This window comes from Grampus griseus, assembly GCF_964374135.1.
Source record: "Grampus griseus genome assembly, chromosome: 4".
Lineage (NCBI taxonomy): Eukaryota > Metazoa > Chordata > Mammalia > Artiodactyla > Delphinidae > Grampus > Grampus griseus.
This window is the reverse complement of record NC_138997.1, coordinates 70,035,604-70,060,487: the sequence shown is the minus strand read 5'-3', so window position 1 is coordinate 70,060,487 and position 24,884 is coordinate 70,035,604. Positions and strand designations below refer to the sequence as shown.

Here is a 24,884-nt window from a genome sequence, read left to right as displayed (position 1 = left end):
CCTTTGAATCGTACTTCTGAGGTCCAGGGCTGGACTGAAGACAACAACAGCAGACTCAGTGGTCAGCTGCCTTCTGCTTGGCCTCCTGATTGCCTGTGATTCCTCCACTGAGCTCTCGGCATATTACTGAGTGTTTCACATCTTTCTGGCCATCTCCTAAGCAAGTTTTCTAGACAAGGCCCACAGAACAACCAGTCAATGAAAGATGGGCAGAGGAAACACCTGCAGATCTCACTGAATCTCACCCGGCTCCAGTAAAGGATGCTGAACCCAGCAAGGTCTGGAGACAATCTTCTTCTACATGTAATAGAGGTGTAATGGGTACAGGGGCAGGTGGGCTGAGTCTCCTATTGTTAGCCCACAGAGTTGGGGGTGTGGTTCGAGAGTCACAAGGTATTCTATCTATTTCAAAATCTACCACGAACTACACAGACTTGGGAAAGTCACAAATATATTTCTGTGCCCCTATTGCTCCATCTTTAAAATGTACTGGCAAGAGCTTTCCTTTCCTCACTCACAAAGATACCTGGAGGATGAATGAGGTGATCACTGGTGGTTGATAAGGGGGTCTTAGAAAGAATGATGCACCATCAACCAAAGCTTGTTTTCCTCCTTTGAATTCCAAAGGGTACACGTTTCTTTCAGGAGTCCAAAGGATAGGACTTGTCACATCACTACAACACATCACCTGTTCCCTAAGGGTGTTCCTTCCCTACTATGTGACTTTGGGTGAGTCTGATTTTCTGTTAAAACCAGACCAAGTGGAGAGAAGGAAAGTCCTTTTCATGGGAAGGGACAGCAAATTCACTCTTCACTCTTATCCCAGCATACTTCCCACTTTAGACGGCCTTCTGGATATATTACATATTCTGTGTGTTTTCTGTGATCAAGTGAAGAGAGGACTCATTTGGACAAAGAAGGATAATGGAAACTAAATCTCCGTCCCCTGCCCCAGGAGGCTGGTTCCTCCTCTTACAAAGAAGAGAGAATGGGGTTCACCAATGACGTCCTTACTCAGGAAACTCCACAGGAGAGAGGACATGACATAAAGGAGAGAGAAAAGCCTACTTCTCCTAAGTCCAGTCCCTAAAAGTGGTGGTTACCAAAAATTACTGGTACCATAGTCATTCATTCATGCATTCACTCATTCCGGAATCCTTTACTGAGACTCTCCCACGTGCCAGGCTCTGTGCTAAATGCTCCTCAACCACTGTCTCACGGCTTCTCCACAAATGGTACCTCTCTAGGTGGGTATCATTATCCCAACTTCAGATGAGGAACTAAGACACGGAAAGGTTAAGGAACTTGTCCAGAATCACATAACTGGAATATCTGGATTATTATCTTGAGGGCAATGAGCAGTCACTGAAGGATTCTAAGCATGAGATTGACAAAGTCAGATACGCCCTTTAGAAAGATGACTCTGGGTTGAGGAGGGTAAGACCAGAGGCCATGAGGCCAATCGGGAGGCTGTTCCAATTATCTAGGAGAAAGAAGAGCAGCCTGACTAAAGAAAGGTGATGCCCACATGGTCTGTGGACAGATTCCAGAGGTATTTGGGCTGTAATGCAGCTGCCTTAGAAAGGCCAGCTCCTTGCTTGCTGAGCCCAATAATGATAAACATGGCTCAGCCCTTCACAGTTGACAAGGCATTTTCATGGACATCACTGCATCTGCTCTTCACAAAACTACAAAATAGGTTTTCATTATTTCCTATTTGGAAATGAGGAAGCTTAGGGAGGAAACAGCTAGAACTGGGGCTCAAACTTAGGTTTCTAGAGCCCATGCAGGGTTGTTTCTGTTTGTTTTTACCTTATTCCACATTGACGCCCTTGGAAAAGCACTAGGAAGGAGAAGGAAGAAGACAGTAGTGAAGTAAAGATTGTCCAAGGCTTTACTGGGCACCCAGTATGCACACAGCCCTGCTCTCTCCCATGTGTGCACTGACCATGCGGTGGGGCAGGGGTGGGGGGTGGGGGAGGGGGGATAGGGAGGGTGGGAGGGATGGAGATGCAAGAGGGAGGGGATATGGGGATATATGTACATGTACAGCTGATTCACTTTGTTATACGGCAGAAACGAACACACCACTGTAAAGCAATTATACTCCAATAAAGATGTTAAAAAAAAAAAGATAGACAAAAGGTGCAGAAAGGACAGTTTCATTTCAAGCAGTCTAACATCAGAGCCAAATTCAGGAAAATCTAGCCAGCAGGCTGTCCCAGGTATCAATCTACAAGGAGCATTTAAATCATTGCTAGCAATTAACGAAAATGAAAAAAAAAAAAGCTATGTGCCAGAACCTTTCCCTGGGAGAGAATTGAAAAGAAATCTTTGATAAGCTGCTTGGAGTGGGAGACGAAACTCCCAGGGGAATTGGTGGAGCAACCGCAGATGGTCCCCAAACTGTCCTCCAAGAACGATGAGTCCAATTAAGATGTGTTTTCTTGCAGGAAGCATGCAGACTTGGGGCCAGAGCTGATCCACAGGGGAAATTAGAGACAAACCTAAGTCTAGACACTAGTGGTCCTTCCTCCTCACCCCTCCCCCACATATCTCTCAGCCTCTTCTCTAAATAAATGCTGAACAAATATTTTAAAAATAGTTTAAAGGGGCAAAAAATCAGGAGGTTGGCTCCCACGGGGATGTCTCTGTCCAGCTCTATTCATAATGCAATGAAATAGAAAATTATGAAGAAGCAAGTGAGAAAGACTCCTTGGCTCTTCTCCTTGACTGGCAACATGGAAGATAAGGGCACAAGTTCCTTGAGAGGCACCCCAGCCTCACTTCCTCTTCCCCAGGGAAGCAGAACACAAGAGAGCATCCAACTGAAATGTGCTGTGTGCAGATGCCTCGATTCTGCCTCTCCTTTAACCCAGACGATTAAAATGTGAGCGTGGTGCCTTAGTTTTAGTAAAGGCAAAAAGGTGGGGCGGGGGGGGTCGAGTGGAGATGCAGACAAAAGATTCCAATTTCCATTTTAGTTTTCAAATTACAGCTGGATAAAAGGGAAACTGGACTGGAAAGACCAATTCAAAAATCACAGACAGAAAACAGGAGCCAGGCCCGTGTTGGGAGTGTGGTGTCACATTTGTCCACGCCTCTGGGGATACATGTTGGCAGCCCTGTTTCAGATCCAGCATCGCATTTGGCACTTCCATTACACATATGTGACTTCATTGACTCTCGGCACCACACGCAAAGCGCCTGAGTAAGCCAAGAGGCTGCCGGCTTGGGTCCTCGCCCCACCTGGTCACGGAAGAACCCAAGGAACACAGCTCACCATCAGATGGCTTTCTGATAACACAGAAGGCAACAGTGTTTCGGGAATAATTACCACACCAGAAGGCCAGCTGAACTTGAACAAGGACTTTTTAAACGTTGGGGTGCAACTACAGGTTTTCATTTCATTCCTCTTTCTCTTTGAGGCCCCCTCCTTGGTATGGGAGAAAACAGCCCTGAGTCAGATATCAGAGGAACTGGATTCATCCCATGTGATTTTAAGCAGCTCACTTAATTGCTATCGTTTATTGAGTGTTCTCTAGGTGCCAGGCACTTAGAAACTCATGATACCATGTAATTCTCAAAGTCATCATTTTTGTACAACACCAGTGTCCTTGCCTGGGTCACGGTGAAAATTTGCCCCAGGTCACAGCTGCGAAGGGCAGACTTGGGAATCCAACCCAGTTCCACGTGACTCTAAACTCTGGATCTTTAACCACAATATTGTATTCTCCCCAGGTAACTGCTCTGACACTCACGTTCAACATCTACATCAAAAGATAATAGTATCTACCTTGCCTAACTTTGGCAAAATCTGGTAAGAAAAAGTTCTTTGAAAAATGCTGAAAGTTCTTGACACAAATGGAATGGACAGCTTACGAGTTGGCTTCTTCCCACTCTGAGCTTTCTTCTCTCCCACGGCAGCGTTCCTGCTGCCCTCCCTGTGCGAGTCCAAGGGGCAAACTGTCCTGCGTGACTCCCCACCTGCCATCTGGCAACCCGGCCAAAGGCTAGCACTCCGTGGTCCCCCCTGCGGCCACAGCACACTCAAGGGGGGCAGCCTGGGCTCATGCCGCCAGGGGTCTGGTTACAGGAGGAAAACACCCAAGACAAAGCAAAGTGAAGTAGTCACAGGCTTAGTAAAAGGCAATTTTAATGTCATATTGTACAAACCATACCAACTCTTTCCTTAAGCACAGGTGCTGGGAGGGAACAAAAAGAAAGCTGCCTTTAGGACTCCTCTACAAATCAGGAAAATACGGCCGTGCATGTGTTTTAAATAAGCCCAGAAGTCCCATTATGCAAATAAAATGCTGAAAATCAGACTTGGGATGGGCTTCTGACGTTGTGCTGCCCAGTCAAACTCAGGACACATCCCCATGGCACGCTGTATCCCAGCCAGAGAGGCAAAGGTCTGTTTTCATAAATGCATAGAACTCTTCCTTCCTGAACCTTCCCTAAGCCGTATAACTCACGTTCATAAAAGAGTACATGGGGATAATTTAAATACAGATGTCTTTGTAAAAGTGGTCTCTTTTTCTGGAGATTAACAAACTGTGGCATTCCAGCTATTTGCAGCTGCAGGGCTTAGAATTCTGAAATGAAGAGCTTAGGCAGCAATGTGGACCACAGATGGAAAGAGACTCACCTACCCAGGCGCTCTTCAAGGAGGACCTCTCAGGGCAAAGGGTGAATGTGCAAGTGAAATGCAGCAACTTTATATGATGTCCTTCCTCCATCCCCTTCCCTAAGATGACCTTGAAGCTCCCTCCCCCAGGGGATGTTGACCTTAGACCGTACCTGATTCCTGCTGTGTTGTCATAATGGAATTTGGGGTCACACACTTCCTCTTCCTCCATACAGGAAACAGGTGAGGTAGGCAGAGAGAGTCCCGAATCCTCTTCCATGCTCAAAGTCTCTGATATGGGAAGAACAATGTAGTCTTTGCCATCCTGAAACAATAAACACAGAGTGCTATTGTTATGGCTTCAGTCCTTCAAGAGCCTTTCTATGAAAAACAAAGGCCACTGGGGCTTCTTGTTTATGGGGAATGTGGTTTTCATATCTGAATGTAAAACTTTAAGACAACTTTAAAAATGGCTTGTCAAAAACAAAAGGGCACTCAAAAGCGATGTGTCGATGAAAGTATATTAAAGGATCTAACAAAAAACAAGATGAGTAAGGGGACCACAGAGCACTATGGCTACAATGAAGACAAAACGGGTTGTGGTTACAGATGGAACAACAGAACAGGCAGAGCTCCACAGAGCTGAGAAATCGTTTCTTCACATAGTCCTATCTACACGAGCTGGGTCCTTTAAAGGGCATGTCATCCAATTTTAGTGTCTATGCTTCAAGGCAATGGAAAAACTGATGACAGTCTAAAGAAAAGCAGTAAATGTTCAGGAAAATGGGTCTACTGAGAAAAGGTTGCAGAACTTAACATTATTTCATCAAGAGAAAGAAATAAAGGGCAATTTGATACAGCAATAAAGGGCAATTTGATACCTCTAAATGTTTGGAAGGTTTATCGGATAAAAATAGATTTGACCCATTGTCCCCCACCTGTTCAAAAGAAAAGCAGGAGGAAGTTGACTTCCATTCACTGTAGTAAGAGGTGTTGACTGGAGATTAAGTAACTTTCTAACAGTAAAGGCTACAAGTCTAAAATCCTCCAATGGAAGTTATGAGGGCCTGGGATTTTACAGAGGGAAAAAAACCCCATCAATTTTGCAGGGTTCGGATGTGTTTTTGCTTGAAGAATGTATTTAAAATTCCTTGAAATTCTGTCCACTGTTGATATTCACTTGATCAACTAGGTTTTGGGTTGTTTTTGTTTTTTAGTTTTGTTTGTTGTTTGTTTGCTTTTTTACTTTTGTTTTTTGTTGTTTGTTTGCTTTTTTACTGCCTCTGAAGACACCACAATATACATCAGTAAAAATAAAAGTGATCAGCTCCCAGGTTATGAATTAGGATCTCATCTGTCAAAAAGGTAATTATGACTTTTAGAAAAGCATTACTGCTCAGATCTGGAAGAATATGGCTCCTTGGATTCAGTGGCTGAGAGGACAGTATGGTGGCCATGAGAAGGTCTAGGCAGCAGACGAGCCCTGGACACCTAAGTACTCTCTGTAGAAGCTTCTTGGATGGAGGTCACAAACCTGCTGAGCATTCGCTTGTAACAGATTTCCCAAATGTTCCACCAGCTCTGAAAACGTGGGTCTCTGATTGGGCTCCCCATGCCAGCAGTCAAGCATGGTCTGGTACCTAGAGAAGCAAAACACTGATGTCATTAACCGCCTCTTTCCTCCTGATCTGATGCTGACAATAAGCACTTGAATGAGTAAATATTTATAAAGAGTCCACCATGAGCCAAGATGCTAAAGAGGGATACGAAACTACGTAAAACACAGAACCCTACGCTTGGAGCATCAAGTGTGTATCGAAAAGGAAACATCATAAATCAACATCTAGTACAAACTGACTGGTTGGCATAGATAAAGTGCTGTCATTTCAAGAAGGATGACTCTGTGCTTAAGATTATCAAGGAGGACCTCAAGGGAGAAGTAAGACACAAACTGGCCCATGAAGGAGGTACCTATAATGGAAAGTCTTCTAGGCAGGGAGAATTTTTGTGAGCAAAGGAGGATAGAGAAATACTTGTAAAGTCTTACATTTCGGGTGTGGTATAATCAGGAGCTCTCATTCTAGTTCCTTCTTTCAATCTCCTACAAAATTCCTCATCAATCTTTACTCCAGGATATGGAGAAGCACCTAGAATAAAACAGGAATGGGGCATTATTATTTCTTTTTAACATCTTTATTGGAGTATAATTGCTTTACAATGTTGTGTTAGTTTCTGCTGTATCACAAAGTGAATCAGCTATACATATACATATGTTTCCTTATCTCCTCCCTCTTGCACCTCCCGCCCACCCTCCCTATCCCATCCCTCTAGGTGGTCACAAAGCACCAAGCTGATCTCCCTGTGCTGTGCGGCTGCTTCCCACTAGCTATCTATTTTACATTTGGTAGTGTATATATGTGCATGCCACTCTCTCACTTCGTCCCAGCTCACCCTTCCCCCTCCCCGTGTCATCAAGTCCACTCTACGTCAGCCTCTTTATTCCCGTCCTGAGGAATGGTGCCTTATTGATTTGATTTTCTCTTGCAGAAAGCCCTGAGCCTGATTCTTCAACACCTTCTTCACATATATATCTTTTGTTCCTTTCTTTCTTTCTTTGCTTTTTTAGGTTTTACAACCCAAAGCTTCCAAGTAAGTTTCATCCGATAAAGGTGGAATACAGGAGAGGGAAAGGCGCACTGGGGTCACTGACTTCTATTATTTTATTTGGAGTATGGATGGAGAGACAAAGAGAAGGGACTTACCTAAGGAAAATATTTCCCAGAGCAGGACACCAAAAGACCACACGTCACTCTGAATTGTGTACACTCTGTCAAAAATTGTTTCCGGGGCCATCCATTTCAAAGGGAGGCGAGCCTACAGGGGTAGAAGACAAGGAATGAGAACCCTACTTATCAAATATCTGAAGGAAAAGCTTCCATTGTCCCTGGACACAGGTCCTGAGGCTTGCTGAGAGGAGTTTGAATTCTGCAACTTAACAGATCACTGGGTGCATCTCTGAAACTTACATCTCCTTTTCTGACATAATCTGGGTCTTTATAAATATCCCGGGCCAAGCCAAAGTCACAGATTTTAACCACATTCTTCTCCGACAAGAGGATGTTTCTCGCTGCCAGGTCCCTGTGGATACACTGCAAAAAGAATCGTGTGCATTAGGACTCAACATAACTGATCTCTTCCACATCTGTTGTGACCTCATGCTTTAAAAAAAAAAGAAAAAAAAAAAAAACCCACATCAGAAAACCAACTGATTAACAAGCACTGGGTTAAACATCTTTTATCAACTCTTCTGGAAAAAAGTCTGTAAGTTTCATTGAGGCACACATCTGCTTATTCCATAAACAGCCCCAGACTCTGGAATTAAATAGTTATGTTATAGCATGCTGATGGAGTCATAAATAGACTTCTCTTGGACACAATTAAGAATGTGTTTCTGGTCACATCCACACATCCCTTTTGCCTGGCACCATATACGGTTAAAACGTGTTATCCTAAGGAGGCCCTAGAATGGGGTTTATTTTGAATGAATGCACGGAAATCAGAAACAAGGGGCTCTCCTTGGTTTGGTGCCCTTTGTTGGTTTCTCTATTCCATACGTAACCGAAACTGGACAAGCTCTGAGAAACAATTCCCAGTGGGGCTCACCCTGTTTTCAAAGCACTGGCTTATCGTGGAGGTCTGTGAAAGCACTCTCAGCCTCTCACTAGTCAAGGGGATTCTCTGGTACACGATAAAGGAAAAGCGAATTCTCCTTGGCTTTCCTTCTATTCTTTTCTGTTCCTCAGTTTCTCTCTTCTCTGCATCCCCCTACCTTCATGTAACTTCCTACCCTAAGCAGCTTTAACTCCACCTGATAGATTTATAAGAGAACAAGAGTCTCAGGGAACATTGAGAAATGAATGAAAGGCTTAGATGAGAATTCTTATGTCAGTGGAGGAGTGATGTGTGAGCCAGGCATTACGGACCCCTTACACCTCACATCTGTAGAGCACTTTCCTCTGAACGAGGCACAAGGATGTATTGTACGACACAGGAAATATAGCCAATATTTTGTAATAATTGCAAATGGAGTGTAACGTTTAAAAATTCTATTAAAAAAATTTTTTTTTAAAAGCACATTGTCTGGCGTGATTGATCAAGACAGGAGACTCCAAAACACACAGTCCTTCCTACTTTGCCCCGAACCGAAGAGCTTCCTTTATTAAGCAACCAGGTGGTATTCAAGAAATTCAGCTGGTAGATGCAAGGGAAGTAAAAGGATCCCCCTCCACCCCTCATTCCCTTCCCCATCAAAGGAACCCTGACTAAATGGCAGGCTCTGGCCTTTAAAAAAATAATAAAATAAAATCAGAATCTTCAAGAAGGGCAAAGGGCCTTTCTCTTTGGAAAAATCCGCTAAGATCCCACTTCTCTCCCTTCCCCTTGGAAGAGAGAAGACAAGAGCTCTCGGGCAGAAACCTCGGAGATCCTGAGGCTCTGAAAGCGGTGACAAGCTTTAAACTCCAGAAAAAGGCATGCGTGAGGGATTTCACTCTAATTGAGGAAAAAAACACAAAGTAAAAACTTTAAGTCTTTCTCCCACAGGTAGGCTGCAGCAACTGCATTCTGTCAACGGATCATTTTTCCTGATACTTAATCTGAATTTTTCTTGTTTAATGTAAAACCATCCCTTTTACCCTTTCCGAGGGGTGCCTCCACGGTGCTTACAACCTTTGGAATGTTTGTAACTTGTCACGTATCCACCTCAGCCTTTGTTTGGCCTACTTTTCTAATTTTAGCTCTTTCAATCGCTCTCATCTGAAGCCCGTCCTTCCTGGTTTCTAATTATGCTACTACCAAATACTTTTTGATGGATGGTGATGCATATCAAAGAAATGAAAAGCAGACTTGTGCCAAGATATCTGCAAGGCTCAGCCCCTCACCTCTTCTAGGCCATTACTCAAATGCACATTCCCCTAAAGCCTTCCGTGTCCCCTTGGTTTAAAATCAATGTACACAAACACAGAGGCATATGTCCACAGGAACATAACACTCCTGTATACTCTATAACTCTTCCCTGCTGATTTTTCTCCACGGTACTTACTCCCATCTAGCCTATCAGGCATTTTACTTGTTTATATTGTTTGTTCCACCCACTAGAACATAATCTCCATGAAGGTGGAGAGTTTTGCCTATTTGCTCACACAGCGTCCTTAGCGCTCAGAAGACTGCCTGCATTTAGTAGGTATTTATCACATGAATTAATTTCATGAACTCCTAACACCACTTTAATGAGCAGAAATGGGGCCTCCCCAGTAGAGCTCTCTTAACAGTGCTCCAGCAGTGGTGAATGAATTACAGTCCCAAACAAACACCAATGGCTGGCACTGGACACCTCATCTGCAAATCTGTGATGTGAAGAGATACTCTGTCTCACCTTCCGTGATGCCAAAAACTCCATGCCCTTAGCCACTTGGAAGCTGTAACAGATGAGATGCTCCAAGGTCAGGAAGTTCTTGTACACATCTTCAGAAACTGTCAGAAGATGCAGGAGGACAGAGATTGGTATTTCGGCCAGAAACTGTTTGTAAGTTTGATAGAACAATCTTCATTTTAAAAATTGGGAGTTAAATTTCAGGAAATAGAAGCAGACAGAAAACGCTTCTATCTTCCGTAAGTATGCTGAATCCTGGTATATTATTAGCCTTCATTATACCCCTTAGCAAAAATGTTGGTTTTTCCACTTTAGCCAAATTGGACGAGCAAATCCAGGAGGAAAAATGGAGGAAAAACTGGCATAGGTTAACAGGGGGGTAAAAGCAGGCTTTTACAAATTTGCTCTTAAAGGGTTGTGTTTTTTTCATATACCCAGAGGGATAAACAATAGTTTTCATATCAAGAACTCTAAAAATAAAACAACAATATCCAGGGTCATTGAATCTTTTCTCTCCAGGCTTTGTCCCGGGACAAAGGCCAAAGTTCAAACCATAATCTACAATGGCTAACTAAAAATACCAGTAATATATTTACCTCTCTCACTTTTAAACTGAGAAAGGGCTGTAAACACATTAAATCTGGCCTGTGAGAATGCTTTTTTCCTTCAAGGATACGAATGAGAGAAGACAGGAACATCGAGAGGAAGATGAATTTACGTAAATTTGTGGTATTTACTTCTGGGCAACTAGTACAAAGAAACACTAAGACATTAATGAGCATTTCAACATGGTCTCTTAACTTTGGTCAGATAAGATAAGACATGGCTTCTTTCCTGAAGACAAATACCAGAGCAAATGAAAACTCAGTTGTAATAATAACCTTGTAAGTATTAAAAAGACTACGAAACTTTTTCTCAATGACTTTCTATGTTCAGGGCTGGAGGGCTCCCCGTGAATAATTAGTGAAACTCTTTCATTTTCCAGATGAAGAAATGGAGGCAAAATTCTGGGCCAATGCCCCCTCTACTCGGACTGACTCCCTCGAGCCCTTGGGTTTCCAGCTCTCTGGCCACCATTTTGTGAGAGAGAGGACAGGGCAGAAGTGGCTCCACTGTGTGCATCCAGTTATGTGAGGTCCAGACAACCTCCCCACGCTTTTCTAGACCAAGTTCTAGCCTCACACTGCCTGCTTGGCTTCTATGGGAAAGAAGTCAGTTTTAAGTTCTCTCTGTGGCCTCATGTCAAAGGGAACAGAAGCAGGTTTCTCCCACTATTTCATGATTGAATTCTTCTAACTCATGCCTCAAGAAGACCCAAATGTCAGGAAGCCCCATCTCTACCTCCACAGAGCTGTCTCTGCTCCTTCTGAGGGAAGCAGATATACAGTGTATCCTGAAGCTGGAAGAGGTCCTGAAAGTTAGGCTGGGAACACAGCTCCACTCATAAAGAGCACTAAAATATCACTGGAAGCATAAGTGGATAAAGAAAAGTGTATTGACCAAGACTCTTCTGACGAAATACGGAAGACTTGATAAGCCACTTGGGGTAGAAACAACAGATGCCTACACTGCCTTGGAGAAGGTTGGGTATGATTAACTGAAGGACTTCTGTTGTGCTGGTGAAGCAGACAAGGTGGGACTGAACCGCTGTGGACAACTGGGAGGCTGGATCAAACACCAGAGAGCCTCCTTTGCCCATCCGGAAGATGGCGCCGAGCCTCTCCTGCTGACAAATGTTGAACCAAGACTTGAAGAGCGTTGGTTTGACTGTTTGCCAACTGCTTAGCCCTCCTGGGGGGACCGAGATTTCTCAGGCTAGCCATGCTCTGCCTCACCACGTAGCCTGCTGCTTATTGAGACCTTCCGCCCCTCACTTTTGGGGAGACTGAATGAAAGCCTCCTAGAAATTTAGGTCTCTTTCAAATATTAGGTAATACTGGATTTTTCCAGGACAAAATTTATTGTAACACCCTGTCACCTCGTCTGTTCCTACAAGAGCATGCATTCGGTGCAGAGGAAGCAATGGCAGGTACCTTCCTCTTCCTCCACATCACTGAGGGATTTCTCCTCAACAAATCCGGAGCTGGCTGAGCTCTGGCTACTGGTGATGCTGTCCAAGCGGCGCTTAGGATCCACGGTGATTTCCCCAACGTATTCTTTCCCTTGCCGGAATCGTGCCCCTTTAGTCTATAACGAAACAGTTGAACAAACTCCTTGAACACCAGAAAATCTCTCCAATGTAGTTAAACTACAGAAACAATTGTAACTATTAAAAGAAGATGAGAGACATCAATTTCAGGATCATGGAATCTCTGGGCTGAAATTTGGGGCAAGTGTTCTACATAATAGATTTTCTTCCATAAAGCCTGTCTCTTTTCTAGCTTAGAGATAAGGGCCTTGTTACAAGTTTCACTCAGACACACTTCCAACATTAGGGCACTTTTGACACTGGGATTGACACTCCATAGGGCCACCTATGGCCAGGGCAGAGACAGAATAATCCAGAGCTGTCCTTCCACCTGTCATTCCCTACCCTTAATCACACCCACCTTCCCCTCCTTGGCATCATCTATAATGGGTCAGTAGATCAGAGTCACAAAAATAAAACATGAGAAGTATGTGTCCTCCAGAAGGTAAAAGAGGAAGTTACAGCAGCCAAGAGGTAACATGAAAAGATTCCTCACAATTTCTTTGCAGAATTTTACCAAAAAACTTAACCTGTACCACTTTGAGTTTTTCTCCATTTTACAGTGTAACCACAGTTGAGTTAGGAAATGACATACCTTGTAGGGGACAAACTCATTTCTCTTGCTCCTTAAGTAAGTTGACAGGTTTCCAAACTTGCAGAATTCCACAATCACCATGAGTGGCCCTGCAGACAGCACAGCATACCAAGAAGAGAAAATGTATTTGTATTTTCACTCGTTTCTCACCAAGTGTTTAAGATATCAATGAGCTAGAAAATATCACAGAAGAGGCTACACTCTTTCACTGGAAACAGGATCATAGAAATCAGCTGGCTGCAATTCCCTTATATTGTAACTTTTCTTTTTCCAAAAGGCAATTCCACAGAAGATGAACCAAAATTTCAGAAGAAAATCTACCCACTTGCTTTTCAACACAATCACCTGAGATGACTCCATTTTAGGGGGCACCACTCTTAAAGTCCTTTGTTTTCAAATTTGGAGGGAAGTTTACTCTTCTCCTCTGAACACCTATTACATAAGTAGCAAACTGTATTATAATGATGTAGTATTTTTTAATTCACGTTCTAGAATAATTTACAGTGCCCATTAAACCTCCATGAAATATATTTATATATAGGAATCTGCCCAAGTTTCCTAAGTTAAGGAAACCAAGGCCATGGGAGTTGGGTGGTTTCCCTCAAATACCAGCAGAAAAGTATACGCCAAAATCCCACAGCCAGAGCCATCTATAGACACTCACCCCCTGGCTTGGTACAGGCACCAAGAAGATTGACCACATTGAGATGGTGGCCAATATGAATGAGGATCTTGAGTTCAGACATGAGGGCTCGGTGTTCGCTGTGTGTTGCTCCTTCTACAAATATAAACAAAGAGGGAAATCATACATGAGGCATTACCTTAGGAGGATTAACGCCGCACTATGTGCATCTGTGCAACTTTCCCTCCAGGGGTAATACAACTGTAACCCAATTGACAGGCTAGCTGCATTAAAAGACAAACATAAATTATATTTTATAATTCTAAATCGAATTCTTTAAGTGCACCCAGAATGTTTGATATTTGAAGGAAGCCACTGTGAGGTCTTTTGCAAAGTGGAGAATACATCTGCAAATGAAATCATGCCCAGATTTTCTCCTTTTACAAAACTGGATTTTCACATATCAGGTTTACTATGCTTCTTAGGGCCTGATTATTTCAGTGCTTCCTCGTAAGGAAGCAACACCATGTATTGCTCATGCGTTAGGGGCTATGCTGGAGTTCCCACCAATCTGTGCCGAGCAGGAAACTTAACAAGGGCCAGCTGGCAAAGCCAGTTGGCACATGAGGCCGATGAGGCTAAGACTGTGAGTTTGATTCTGTACAGACTGGTACACTTCCCTCTAATTCACAGACGTGGTCCACACCTCAGGCCCTGATGAGCCACCTCAAAATTACATACTCCTTGGCCACAAGGGAGAAAAGGCAAAAGGAGAGAGATGCCTTCAAAATGCACAAGACCTATTGGCGAAGGGTCAGTAGCACTGTCTCCATCCATGAAAGCACGTGAGAATTCTAGCAAAGAGCTTTATACGCATCACCCCCCCAAAATTAAAACGGCAAGACCAGAATTCCATTACGGTTAGGCTTGACAATTGTTTATGAAACTTTTAATTTTAAAAATGTCCCCCTTAATCCTTTTTTTCCCAGCACAACCATTCTTATTTTGCATATTGCCTTTTATATGTGAGAATCTTTTACGTATTCCAATTCTAGGGAACATGCTGGTTTTTGCATGCTGCTATTTTTACTTATTACATCAAATTTCTTTTTCCGTTTCTTGATGGTCTGTAATTATCTTACTAATGCACTATAGTACACTAAGAAAACAGTTTTGATGTAACCAAGGTATTTTTTTCCTATAGCCGGACTACTAAATATAGTTGTACAAGCTGTGATCTGTGCAAGGGCTCCCAGGCAAGGTGGGGCGGTAAGGGAGCTCAGACCCATCCCAACTTTGCCTGCCAGGCTGTGGACCCTGACATGAGTCTATAAAAGAGGAAATTTTTATCTAGTTTGTACAAAGGCATCGTATAGTCTGGCTGCATGTTTGGCTCGTGGGCCCACCTAGCCACAGAGCCACTGATACAAGCCTTTCATCATGTTTAAAGATGGGATGAAACAGATAGAGGGATACATCACCACAGAATTTTGCTTTTACCTTTCAACATTTTGACAGCCACTGTCTTGCAGGTTGCTGTCTTGTCAATTCCAAAGGCATCTGCTTCAATCACTTGCCCAAAGGCACCACGGCCAAGAGGCTTACCTAGAGTCAACAACAAAACAGATTTGGACTATTTCACCACCAAAGCGATAGGCAAAGATTCTGACTTGATAGGGTGACCATACATCCCAGTTTATCATGGACAGTACAGTTGACCCCCTTGTCCTGGCTTAATAATTTAATACCCCCCTCTTCACCCTCTAAATGTCCTGCTTTGGGTGATTATACAGGGACCCTACTTCTAAGTGACTAAAATGGACGATTACTCAAATTTAGGAGATGGGATGCATTTTCTGAACCAGGATCCAACATTTAAATAGACTAGATTTGTCACCAGCCTAAAAGAGGAAGAGATGGCCTGGTAAACCCAATATCAAGTTAACATCACTTGAAAACACACCTAGTTTCAGCCGGTCTCTGGGGAATTCCCATTTGCTGGCATCATAAGGCAGGCGTTCACAGTGCTCATCCAGGGGGAGTTCGTCTGGATCCATGACGATGGATAAGTAGCCCGTCTTCAGTTCCCCTCCACTGGCCTGGAAAGCATTGCTCCTTCCGGTCACACACACCCTGTTGTCTGGCTGTTGTTCTCTGTGCTTGTTATTGTTGTTTATACAAGCCCCATTCTTGGTGTCTCATTTTCTAAATGGCTCATAGTGTGTGAGAGTAGTCCTATTATAATTCTGCTCCCAGTGTCCCCTCGACCCTCAAATGAGCTCAGAATTTAATTCTTAAATCTTAATTACACTAGACAGTCCAAGCCCATTTCTTCTCTTGTTGCTTCTATCAATTAAAGCCCAGTGGTCTAGCCAAAAGCAAGTGGGTAAGAAGGTTATTGTATAGAAATAAAATTGTGCCTGTTGAGCCAATAACAATGGGAAGAATCAACTCAAAGAACCCCAGTCAGCTTTCATTAATCATGAAAACCAACGTGCAAGGGACGGAAGGGAAATGATTTCGTTACCCGCTTAACGGTCCGTAGAACGATGACAAGAAGTAGCCAGAAGAACATGGCAATCACTGCAGTGCCGACTAGAATAATGACTTCCAAGTTTGTCTTTTCCTGGGCACCTGGAAAGACACAAATGAATGAGCATCAACAACTGGAAACTCATACCTTTTGATATAAAATAACAAAGTTCCACACTAAAGCAAAATCTCAATCTTACCAACTCAGGAAAATCCTAGACAATAACAGTCACAAACCTCTGACTTGAATGGAGTTTATAATATTCTTAATGGATAATTTCAAGTCTGCAAAACATTGCTCATGAAAACTTCCAACAGTAAAATTCTAAAGTAATTAAGAGAGAAATATTAATGTCCTAAAAGACAAACAGGAAGCATTTGGAAGAAGAGCAGACTTTGATGGAAAAAAAAGCCAGATCATGTTCTATAGAGAAGAAAAGTATTCTATTTGGGGAAAATAAATGTTTGGTTTTATGCTGTTGGTCTATATTTTGATCTGTATGGAGTTTGAGGAAGGACTGTTTAAGAAAACAAGTAGGGAAATAAATGCAGTCCTTTGGCCAGAGAGCTATTGGTGACTAGGCACCTACAAGATGCTCATCACTTTAGATATGTCATGTCACTCAGTCTTCTCGATAACCCTCAGTTTTCAGATGGAGAAGCAAGCTCAGAGAGGTTAAGCTACTTCATCAAGGGCACACAGCAAGTTGATGGAATGGTCAAGAGTTAAACAAGGTCTGTCCAACACTGGCTAACATTTCACTACCCCATCCTTGTGTGGCAGGAGCCTCAGTGAGGAAAGTGAAAGAGCTGAGGTGAGTGCCTCAGGCGTGGCCTGGCAGTATGAGTTTAAACATACTCAGGAAAGGAAAGAGAAGAGAAAAAGCTGGAGGTCAGCAAGGAAAGCTGCAGATGTTCAGAACTCCAGAGGACAGCTCTGAGTGGGGAAAATTAAGCCCAGAGGAAGCTTTCAACCAAGAGTGATTAGCACAGTGGTGACAAGGAAGCAATTATCACTTAGGCTCTCCCATTGGATGAGTGCAGTGTGAATCAAACTGGACCACAAGCTGTGAGAGTGGCTCAGGCAGCCTCAAGAAGACAGAAAGACAAGTAATTAATTAGTTAGCAAAATAAGAGTTATAGTTGAGAGACAAGCACCAAGTATGCTTGGAAGTAGATTTTGTTTCTCTGGTGGCCTTACTGAGAGAATTCTCTATTTATACATGGAGATTTAAAAGTCTGTTTGTTCATAGTAAAAAGTTCAAAGATTCAACTGTCTATATAAGTTGGTGCATTAATATTCCCATATGAACATTTGGGAAAGTAGCAGGAGCATTAAATATTTACCTCTTCCTTTCTTAGTATTCTCTTCTGGTGAGAAGTAAATACAATCTCTGTGCCAAGGTTACCTAGTTAGGCCTCTTGGTAACCAGCTGCAGACAGCTAACAGAGCTGAGGCAAAGCATGGGAGAGAACTGGAAGTCTCCCTTAGGATTTTGCCTAAAACATGTAGCGCTTTGAAAGTGACAAAACCACCGTGTCACTTGAAATCTTTATTTGCAAGTGCAGTTTACAAAATGGTAATAAGCCTATAGATTTGAAAAGAAGTCAAGGTATTGAGACGTAATACTTGGCAACATAGATTTGACAGACTAAAGGAACTAAAATCTAGTCTTTGAGAGACAAATTAGGATGAGTGCACAGAAATCCATCAGTTCCTCCATCTATCACCACCCCTCTCTTTTCCCCTTGCATACCATTCCTTCACCCACATAATACAGTTTCATTGTCCCCTGATGGGTTATTTTTAAAAAGACATAGGAATACACTTTTGAAGATAAAATATTCTGTCACAAATTCACCTTTCCCATCTGAGAAAATGCCAGATTCACATCATTCCTGCATACACATTTAGATAAGAACCCAAATTTTCTATAACAGAGAAGCAATGGTCTATTGTTCACAAATGAATGTTAATTATCTTTAGTCCAATAAAAACTATGAACCTTTGTGACTATCTAGATAGCACCGACTTTCATGACTAGGCAGCAATTCTACCTAATAAATACAGAGGCATAATTTTCATAACAAGGTCATTAAGCCATTCATATGAAGAAAGAATCAGGGAGAGGAGGATATTCCACCCGCCTGGCTAAGAATTTTTCCACAGTGAGAACTGCGGGGATAGAAATGTGATGAGAGCAGAATTAAAATAACATTAATTATGTTTTCTGGTTAAAATAACATATACTTATAGTAGAAAACATACAAAGTACAAAGAATATTAAAACCACCCATAACCCTCCTGCCCAAAGTATATGAGTATATATAAGATACAAGCTAATTTTTTTTTTTTTGCGGTATGCGGGCCTCTCACTGCTGTGGCCTCTTCCGTTGCGGAGCACAGGCTCCGGACGGGCAGGCTCAGCGGCCATGGCTCACGGGCCCAGGCGCTCCGCGGCATGTGGGATCTTCCCGGACCGGGGCACGAACCCGTGTCCCCTGCATCGGCAGGCGGACTCTCAACCACTGCGCCACCAGGGAAGCCCAGATACAAGCTAATTTTTTTTTTTTTTTTTTTTGTGGTACGCGGGCCTCTCTAATTTTTAAAAACCACCTGATGGTCTATGAATTCCCACTGACCTTCCACTATGAAAAACGCCTCCACTTTTGCACACCCGAGAACACTGCATGCCTGGCAGGTGTACAGGCCTTCATCCTCCTTCCTCACCCTGCGGATAGTTAGGTTCCGGTTCCCATCTTTTAGCACGATGCCTGAGAAAGGGGGAAATGGATGGTTTTTATTTATGATGTGGTCTGGCAGAGTTTTTCAGGACAAAAATCGTTTTAATGTAAATGTTTCCCTTTATCTTGGGCTATTATCTAACTCTAAAAAGAGCCATACAGGGTCAATTGCTGTCTCAGCTCCCCTGGCTTCCAGGAGAATTCAGCAGGCTCTGAATACTCGGGTTCCGAGTCTATGAGATGAGCCAGACCATGGGCAGTAATACTGCTTTCTGTTCTACCTAAAACAAATCAAGAAACCATATGGATTTTATACTGTAGGACACCTCTATGTGGACTCTAAAAAATAAAACAAACTAGTGAATATAACAAAAAAGAAACAGACTCACGGATACAGAGAACAAACTAGTGGTGACCAGTGGGGAGAGGGGACAGGGGAGAGGGAAGCAAGATAGGGGTAGGGGATTAAGAGGTACAAACTACTAACTATAAAATAAACAAGCTACAAGGATATATTGTACAGCACAGGGGATACAGTCAATATTTTATAACTATAAATGGAGAATAATCTTTAAAAATTGAGACTCACTATGCTGTCCACCTGCAACTTAAATAATATTGTACATCGATATACCTTAATAAAAATAAATAAATAAATAATTTTTTTAAGAAAGAAATCATATGGATTTTAGTTAATATCTCTAGGAAGATTTTGCAGCCAAAAAGAGACCGACATGCTCTATTCACCTGAATCTTCCACAAGCGTCTCATTATCTTTAAACCACGTAATCTGTGGAGGGGGATTCCCAGACGCTGTGCAGGAAACTTCGATGGTTTCACCAATACTTGTTGTCTGGTTCTCCAGGTTTCCTGTGATTGTAGGTGCCATGCGCTCTATGCACACGCACACAAAAAAAATCATAGGACATTTAGTTATAAGTTTTGAAGTGGTTTTCATATCAGTAAACTATTAAACCATTTAGTAAACTGTTAATTTACTAAGCCAAAAATACACAGAGGTTGATAACTGGAGCATTGTTCATGGCGTAAAGTTAAATGAAACAAGTCAGTCAGTTCAGACAGATTACTGCATCTCTTTGAACATTCATATTAGTGATTCAAGCTGGTAATCACATCGCAAAATAAAAGTTGTCACCCTTGACTTCCCTCCAGATAAATAAATAAATTCTAGCCAGTGACACACAAGAATTCTGCCATGTTTCTCTTGGAAAGTACATAACTTCAGTGTAATTCAACAAAGAATGCCTTATATTTATTTGACACTTTTTACAAAACTCATTTGTCCTATTTCTGTTTTTCACTATCAACCCTATGGTGGGCAGTATTAGCCTTATTTTGCAGATGAAAGGGGTTAAACAACTTACCCCAGTCCTTATAACTAAGTAAACAGCTGAACTCAGAATTTCCACTAAAACACAGACAAAACAATGATAACCTAAGGAAAGTCAAAGATTTTTAAAAAATGAAGCCCATAGGTACTCATTTAAATGTACAGGACAACTTTAGATTTAACCTTTCCTACAAATCATCAAAGTGCTGTGGAAATATCTTGTCCAAACCAACTGAACATCGAAAAGAATCCTGCTGAGAGAATCCACTTCAACATTTAGCAAAATTAGATTACCTCAATGGTGAACTACGCTGGGGCTTAAGCAAATGGACTCTAGTCTATTTCCAAGAATAATTTTTGGAAAACAACTTGGGAGTCCTTAGAGAGCAAACCAGCTCATTGTGAGCATGTATTTCCTGGGCATGGCAAAGCCAGGAACCTCCTTCACATCTCTTTCTGAATTTTTTCACTAGCTTGAAACCAGACCGGTCACCAAGATGAACAGAAAAACCATGATCATATAAGGGGTGTGATTTGAAGGGCCTTGGGATGACTTCACTCAAAAACATCTCTTCTTCTGACACCAGAGTCTCAACACTAGCAAAATCTGTCCTAGTGCCTGTTTGAAAATACCTCTTAAAATATGTCAAGGCCTTTGAAAATATTATTCCTCTAAAACTTTGGTATAAATTAGTTTATCTGGGCAGTTCCCCCTTCCTGACAGTTAAAAAAAAAAAAACAGAACACATGCACCCTAGAAACTAGGAAGGGACACCAGGGAGAGGAGAAAATGGAAGGAGATAGCACAGAGAAACTCCCCAAATTTGACTGATTTCCCCAGAGACAGAGCCGTGTCTGCACGGATTTTGTGCAAGGCGCGGGGTTAGAGGAGGTATAGAGAGTGACTTGGTGTGGGACTTACAAAGCTTTCTTGCACTAAAATGCTCATTTCATTGACCGTGAGCTGTACCACAGAGGTACAGGCACTGAGTGTAGCATCCCTCCCAGAGGCTCTCACAGGTCTTAAACAACCCCATCACCACACTCTTCAGGCAGCAGATGTCTTATCAAGCACGCAGTATGTGCCACTATGTTCTATGCCTGGAGCTCAGCAAGGAGTAAAACAGAAACAACCCCTGTCCTCATGGACACAGAGACCTCACTGTACCCCACAGCCCAGCAGTTGTCTGTGTTCTCACTCTGCCCACCACTATGAACTTCCGGCACCCTCCTAGCTCATGGTAGGCATTCACAAATATGTGTCTATTTAAATAACTGAATGCTCAAGAATGAGGCAGAAACTTCCCTGGTTTAGGGGAATCCCTTGCAGATAGTAGTGAGTGACCCCACCATCAGGGTTGGAAAGAATGGGGCTATTTTCTCTTTTTAATACATCACTTCACCACGATTAGCTTCCTTCTGACTTGAGGACTTTCCGCAAGATAAGTGCTCACCGGTCTACTTCATAAGCTGCTAGAGGACAATCTTCACACAGCCCCTGAAAGCATTACATTTATGGCATCCCAACTGCTTCTGGATGGTCCAGAGTTACCTCCCTACCTAGGACTGTAAGCTGCCTGGCCACGCAATGTCTTTTCTTGGTCTTCCTGTCCTGAGCAAAGCAGATGTAGTCTCCTTGGTCCTGCAAGGATGCATTCTGCAACTCCATGATCAAAATGTCATTTGTGCTATTAGAGATCATTGTGGCGTTCATTCTCCAAAGAGCATCCAAGTTCTTGCAAACAGGTGTGGGCAGCTCTCCCACGTGGATGGGCAGAGCCTGTGGGCCAAGTTTGTACCACGTGAGGTTCTCAAACATAGTTCGGTCCGCGGAGCACCACAGAGACACGCTCTCCTGCTCGGTGGGCTGGGTGCCGGGTTGCAAAGTGATTTCAAAACCCTCTGAAATGTAAAACCCATGCTTAGAAGACAGTGATTTAACTTGGGCAGCACACTATTGCTTCCTTGTTGCCCTCAGTCTGTGGTAAAGCACCAAGAGAGGTGAAGCTCTGGCATTCCCAGACGATGGAATACAAGGAGACGACCAAACTGGACAATTCCAGATTCAAAATGTATTATTTTGCCAAAATACATTATTTGGAAATGTAAATGAATTCCTCAGATATATATGAAATCTCCACTTTGAGCTCTAAGCACGGTTTTTAAGATTTAACCCCCCCCCAATTCAAAGCAGATAATTATAACTTGGGATTTAAAAAATTAATTCCTCATTAATATATAACACTCACTGACAGGAAAGCTATGTTTATTACAGTGAATTAGCTCAGACTGAAATATTTTATTCCATCCAGTCAGCTAAAGCTAGCCATAGAATTAAGATGAACAAAGTTGGTAGTATTGGGAAGGCACTGCTCCAATGTCATTACAATTGCCTCCCAAAAACCCAACCTTGTCAGCTGTCCAACAGCAAGTGCATAAACGTTGACTGAACCTCGCTAAGCCAAGCACTGTGCTGCACTGTGATGACAAAGACAAAAATATCACGCGGGACTTGAGCTTCAAAAGCATGTGTGAACCCATGCTCCCTCTCCTGTGAAGTCAGATGTACTGACTTCACGTGAGCCCAGGAGCTACCTGGGGAACTCTCCTTTATGAACAAAAGCATCAATTAGCCATCCAACTCCCCTTCCTAAAGCCACGCCACTCATGGGAATGGCCAGGACAACAGAGTATCAGACAGCCCAGCCCCTGGAGAGCACTTACTGGTCACGTGGAAGGAGATAACCCTCTCTCCTCGCCCAGCTTTGTTCACCGCTTCACATTTGTACAAAGCGGATACATTGGCTGCTTGGATAACAAGGGTACTTACAGTCTGTGAAAAAAACAAATTCCAGGCCATAAACAATGGAGGCTGTGTTTACGCACGTGCATTCAGACTAAAAGTCAGCATCCCCACCACTGCTGCGACCTGCCTACGCCATTCAGACTCCAGCACTGACCACGCACGCTCAAATCTGTGCAATTATAATTATGCTGGTGCAGCTCACACATCATACAAAACGAGCTTTGGAAACCATGGAATAAAGAATGTGTTTTAATACAACATTACATACCTTTTCTCATTTTCATGTTTATAAAATCAGAATTACCATACATCCCATGTACAGAGTTAATGACATATGTGTTTTATTTTTCTCTGATACAGTAACAGTAAGTCAATGGTGTTTCTAAAAGTTAATGGTGTTTTCAAACTGACTTAACATGCTAGTATTTTATCATCCAATTTATTTGATGATCAATCGCCCATATTCCTCACACATTGATATTATTTTACCCTACTTTCACTCCATCCTTCCATAAAAGAGAGACAGATTTTCAAATTAAAGAACTTCAAACTCACTTTGTTTTTTCCTTCAATTAGGGCAAACTGATTTTTGTTGACTTCGATATTGTTTCCCCCCTGGAAGTCCTCCACGTTTCTCCATTCTTTACAGGTATGTGGGTTTGTCGTTAAGGCAGCTTGGCTATAAGAAAGAGGTAACAGATGATATCATGACTTAATTTTTCTTTAATTCATATCAACAGCAAGGAAAGGAGTCAGACTTTGGTTATTACGTTCTTAGAACTAACTTCCAATGCACCCTACCACGTTACAAGACTTGGCGCCAATTAAAAATAGGCCTCAGCAATGAAGGAAAAGGTTCTAGGTAGATTCATTCAGGATACAGGAGGGAAGCAGCTATTCTGGGAACAAACCTCCATTCATAAATTGGATCGACAAGACAATTCAAGTTAATTTAGTTCAAAGGAAGGCAAGGAAACTAAGAAGCCATTGGGCTTCTTAATCTCCCTGGGACTGTGGCCTTTGTGTAGGAAATGGTCAGCATCTGAGGAAGAAACTAATAGAGGCCATCTCAAAAACAACAACAGGAAGTGAACTGCTTAGGGTGGTGGTGGGTGACTTGTTGTTTTTTTCCTAAGGATGTCTGGACTTGTGTTAGGACCTGATAAGCCGGGCCTGAGGCTCCGAGGTCCTTGCATCCATCAGCACTTCCCTTGAGATGTACCTTCTCACAGATAAGGAGACTGTGGTATTCACCGGTTGATTGGCATAAGGAGAAAAACCAAAGACTGGCAATTAACAAAGTGAGCAAAGAAACTGCATTCAGAGAGATGGACATCAGGGCCAACCCGAAGAGAGAGCTAGCTAATCTCAAAGCGGGATACCCCAAGGAACGACATCTCCTAAAGACGTAAGCACAGAGAAAGACGGAAGGAGATTAAGAGTACCACTTGAGGGATAACCTTCTTAGAGATAGTCTTCTTGGCTTAGAATGGTGTCATATCGTAGCTTGGCTATGTCCATCGACAGAGGAATAGATAAAGAAGATGTGGTACATATATACAGCGGAATACTACACTGCCATATAAGGAATGAAATAATGCCATTTGCAGCAACATGGATGGACCTAGAGGTTATCATACTAAGTAAGCCAGACAAAAACAAATACTGTATGATATCACTTACGTGTGGGATCTAAAAATAAAACAAATGAATAAATATTTTTTTAAATGCAAAAGAGCAGGAAAAAAAGGATGTGACCCTACTCACATGGGCTGGTAGGTACACTCTGTTTCCAGCTGCCAGTACCACTGGATGTGACTCGGGGGAGGAACGGCATAGACCGTGCACGTCAGCGTTTGGGAGGTGCCGTACTGGTAAGAGTCCACGGGAGAGATCAGAGATTTCTCACCAATCTGGGGTGGGACTGGAGATGGGAAAGACACCTTTTGAATTGTCAATCAGCTTTGAGGAATGGAAAGTAAAA

At 42.6% G+C, this 24,884-nt stretch overlaps 1 protein-coding gene across 3 annotated transcripts in view; it reads right to left on the bottom strand.

Moving 5' to 3' along the window:
- The window catches only part of KDR (kinase insert domain receptor), a 44,526-nt gene that overhangs the window by 4,480 nt on the left and 15,162 nt on the right, over positions 1-24,884 (bottom strand). For all 3 annotated transcript variants that reach the window (XM_082653973.1, XM_082653974.1, XM_082653975.1), the window contains exons 10-27: positions 24,668-24,824; positions 23,456-23,579; positions 22,819-22,927; positions 21,655-21,996; positions 19,491-19,637; positions 18,642-18,773; positions 15,994-16,100; positions 15,430-15,565; positions 14,967-15,071; positions 13,509-13,622; positions 12,845-12,933; positions 12,095-12,248; positions 10,065-10,162; positions 7,657-7,779; positions 7,393-7,504; positions 6,678-6,777; positions 6,165-6,270; positions 4,804-4,955 (exon numbers count right to left, since the gene is read on the bottom strand). In XM_082653973.1, coding sequence (XP_082510099.1) covers positions 4,804-4,955; positions 6,165-6,270; positions 6,678-6,777; positions 7,393-7,504; positions 7,657-7,779; positions 10,065-10,162; positions 12,095-12,248; positions 12,845-12,933; positions 13,509-13,622; positions 14,967-15,071; positions 15,430-15,565; positions 15,994-16,100; positions 18,642-18,773; positions 19,491-19,637; positions 21,655-21,996; positions 22,819-22,927; positions 23,456-23,579; positions 24,668-24,824 — 2,407 coding nt within the window. The remainder of the gene's footprint in view (positions 1-4,803; positions 4,956-6,164; positions 6,271-6,677; positions 6,778-7,392; positions 7,505-7,656; positions 7,780-10,064; positions 10,163-12,094; positions 12,249-12,844; positions 12,934-13,508; positions 13,623-14,966; positions 15,072-15,429; positions 15,566-15,993; positions 16,101-18,641; positions 18,774-19,490; positions 19,638-21,654; positions 21,997-22,818; positions 22,928-23,455; positions 23,580-24,667; positions 24,825-24,884) is intronic.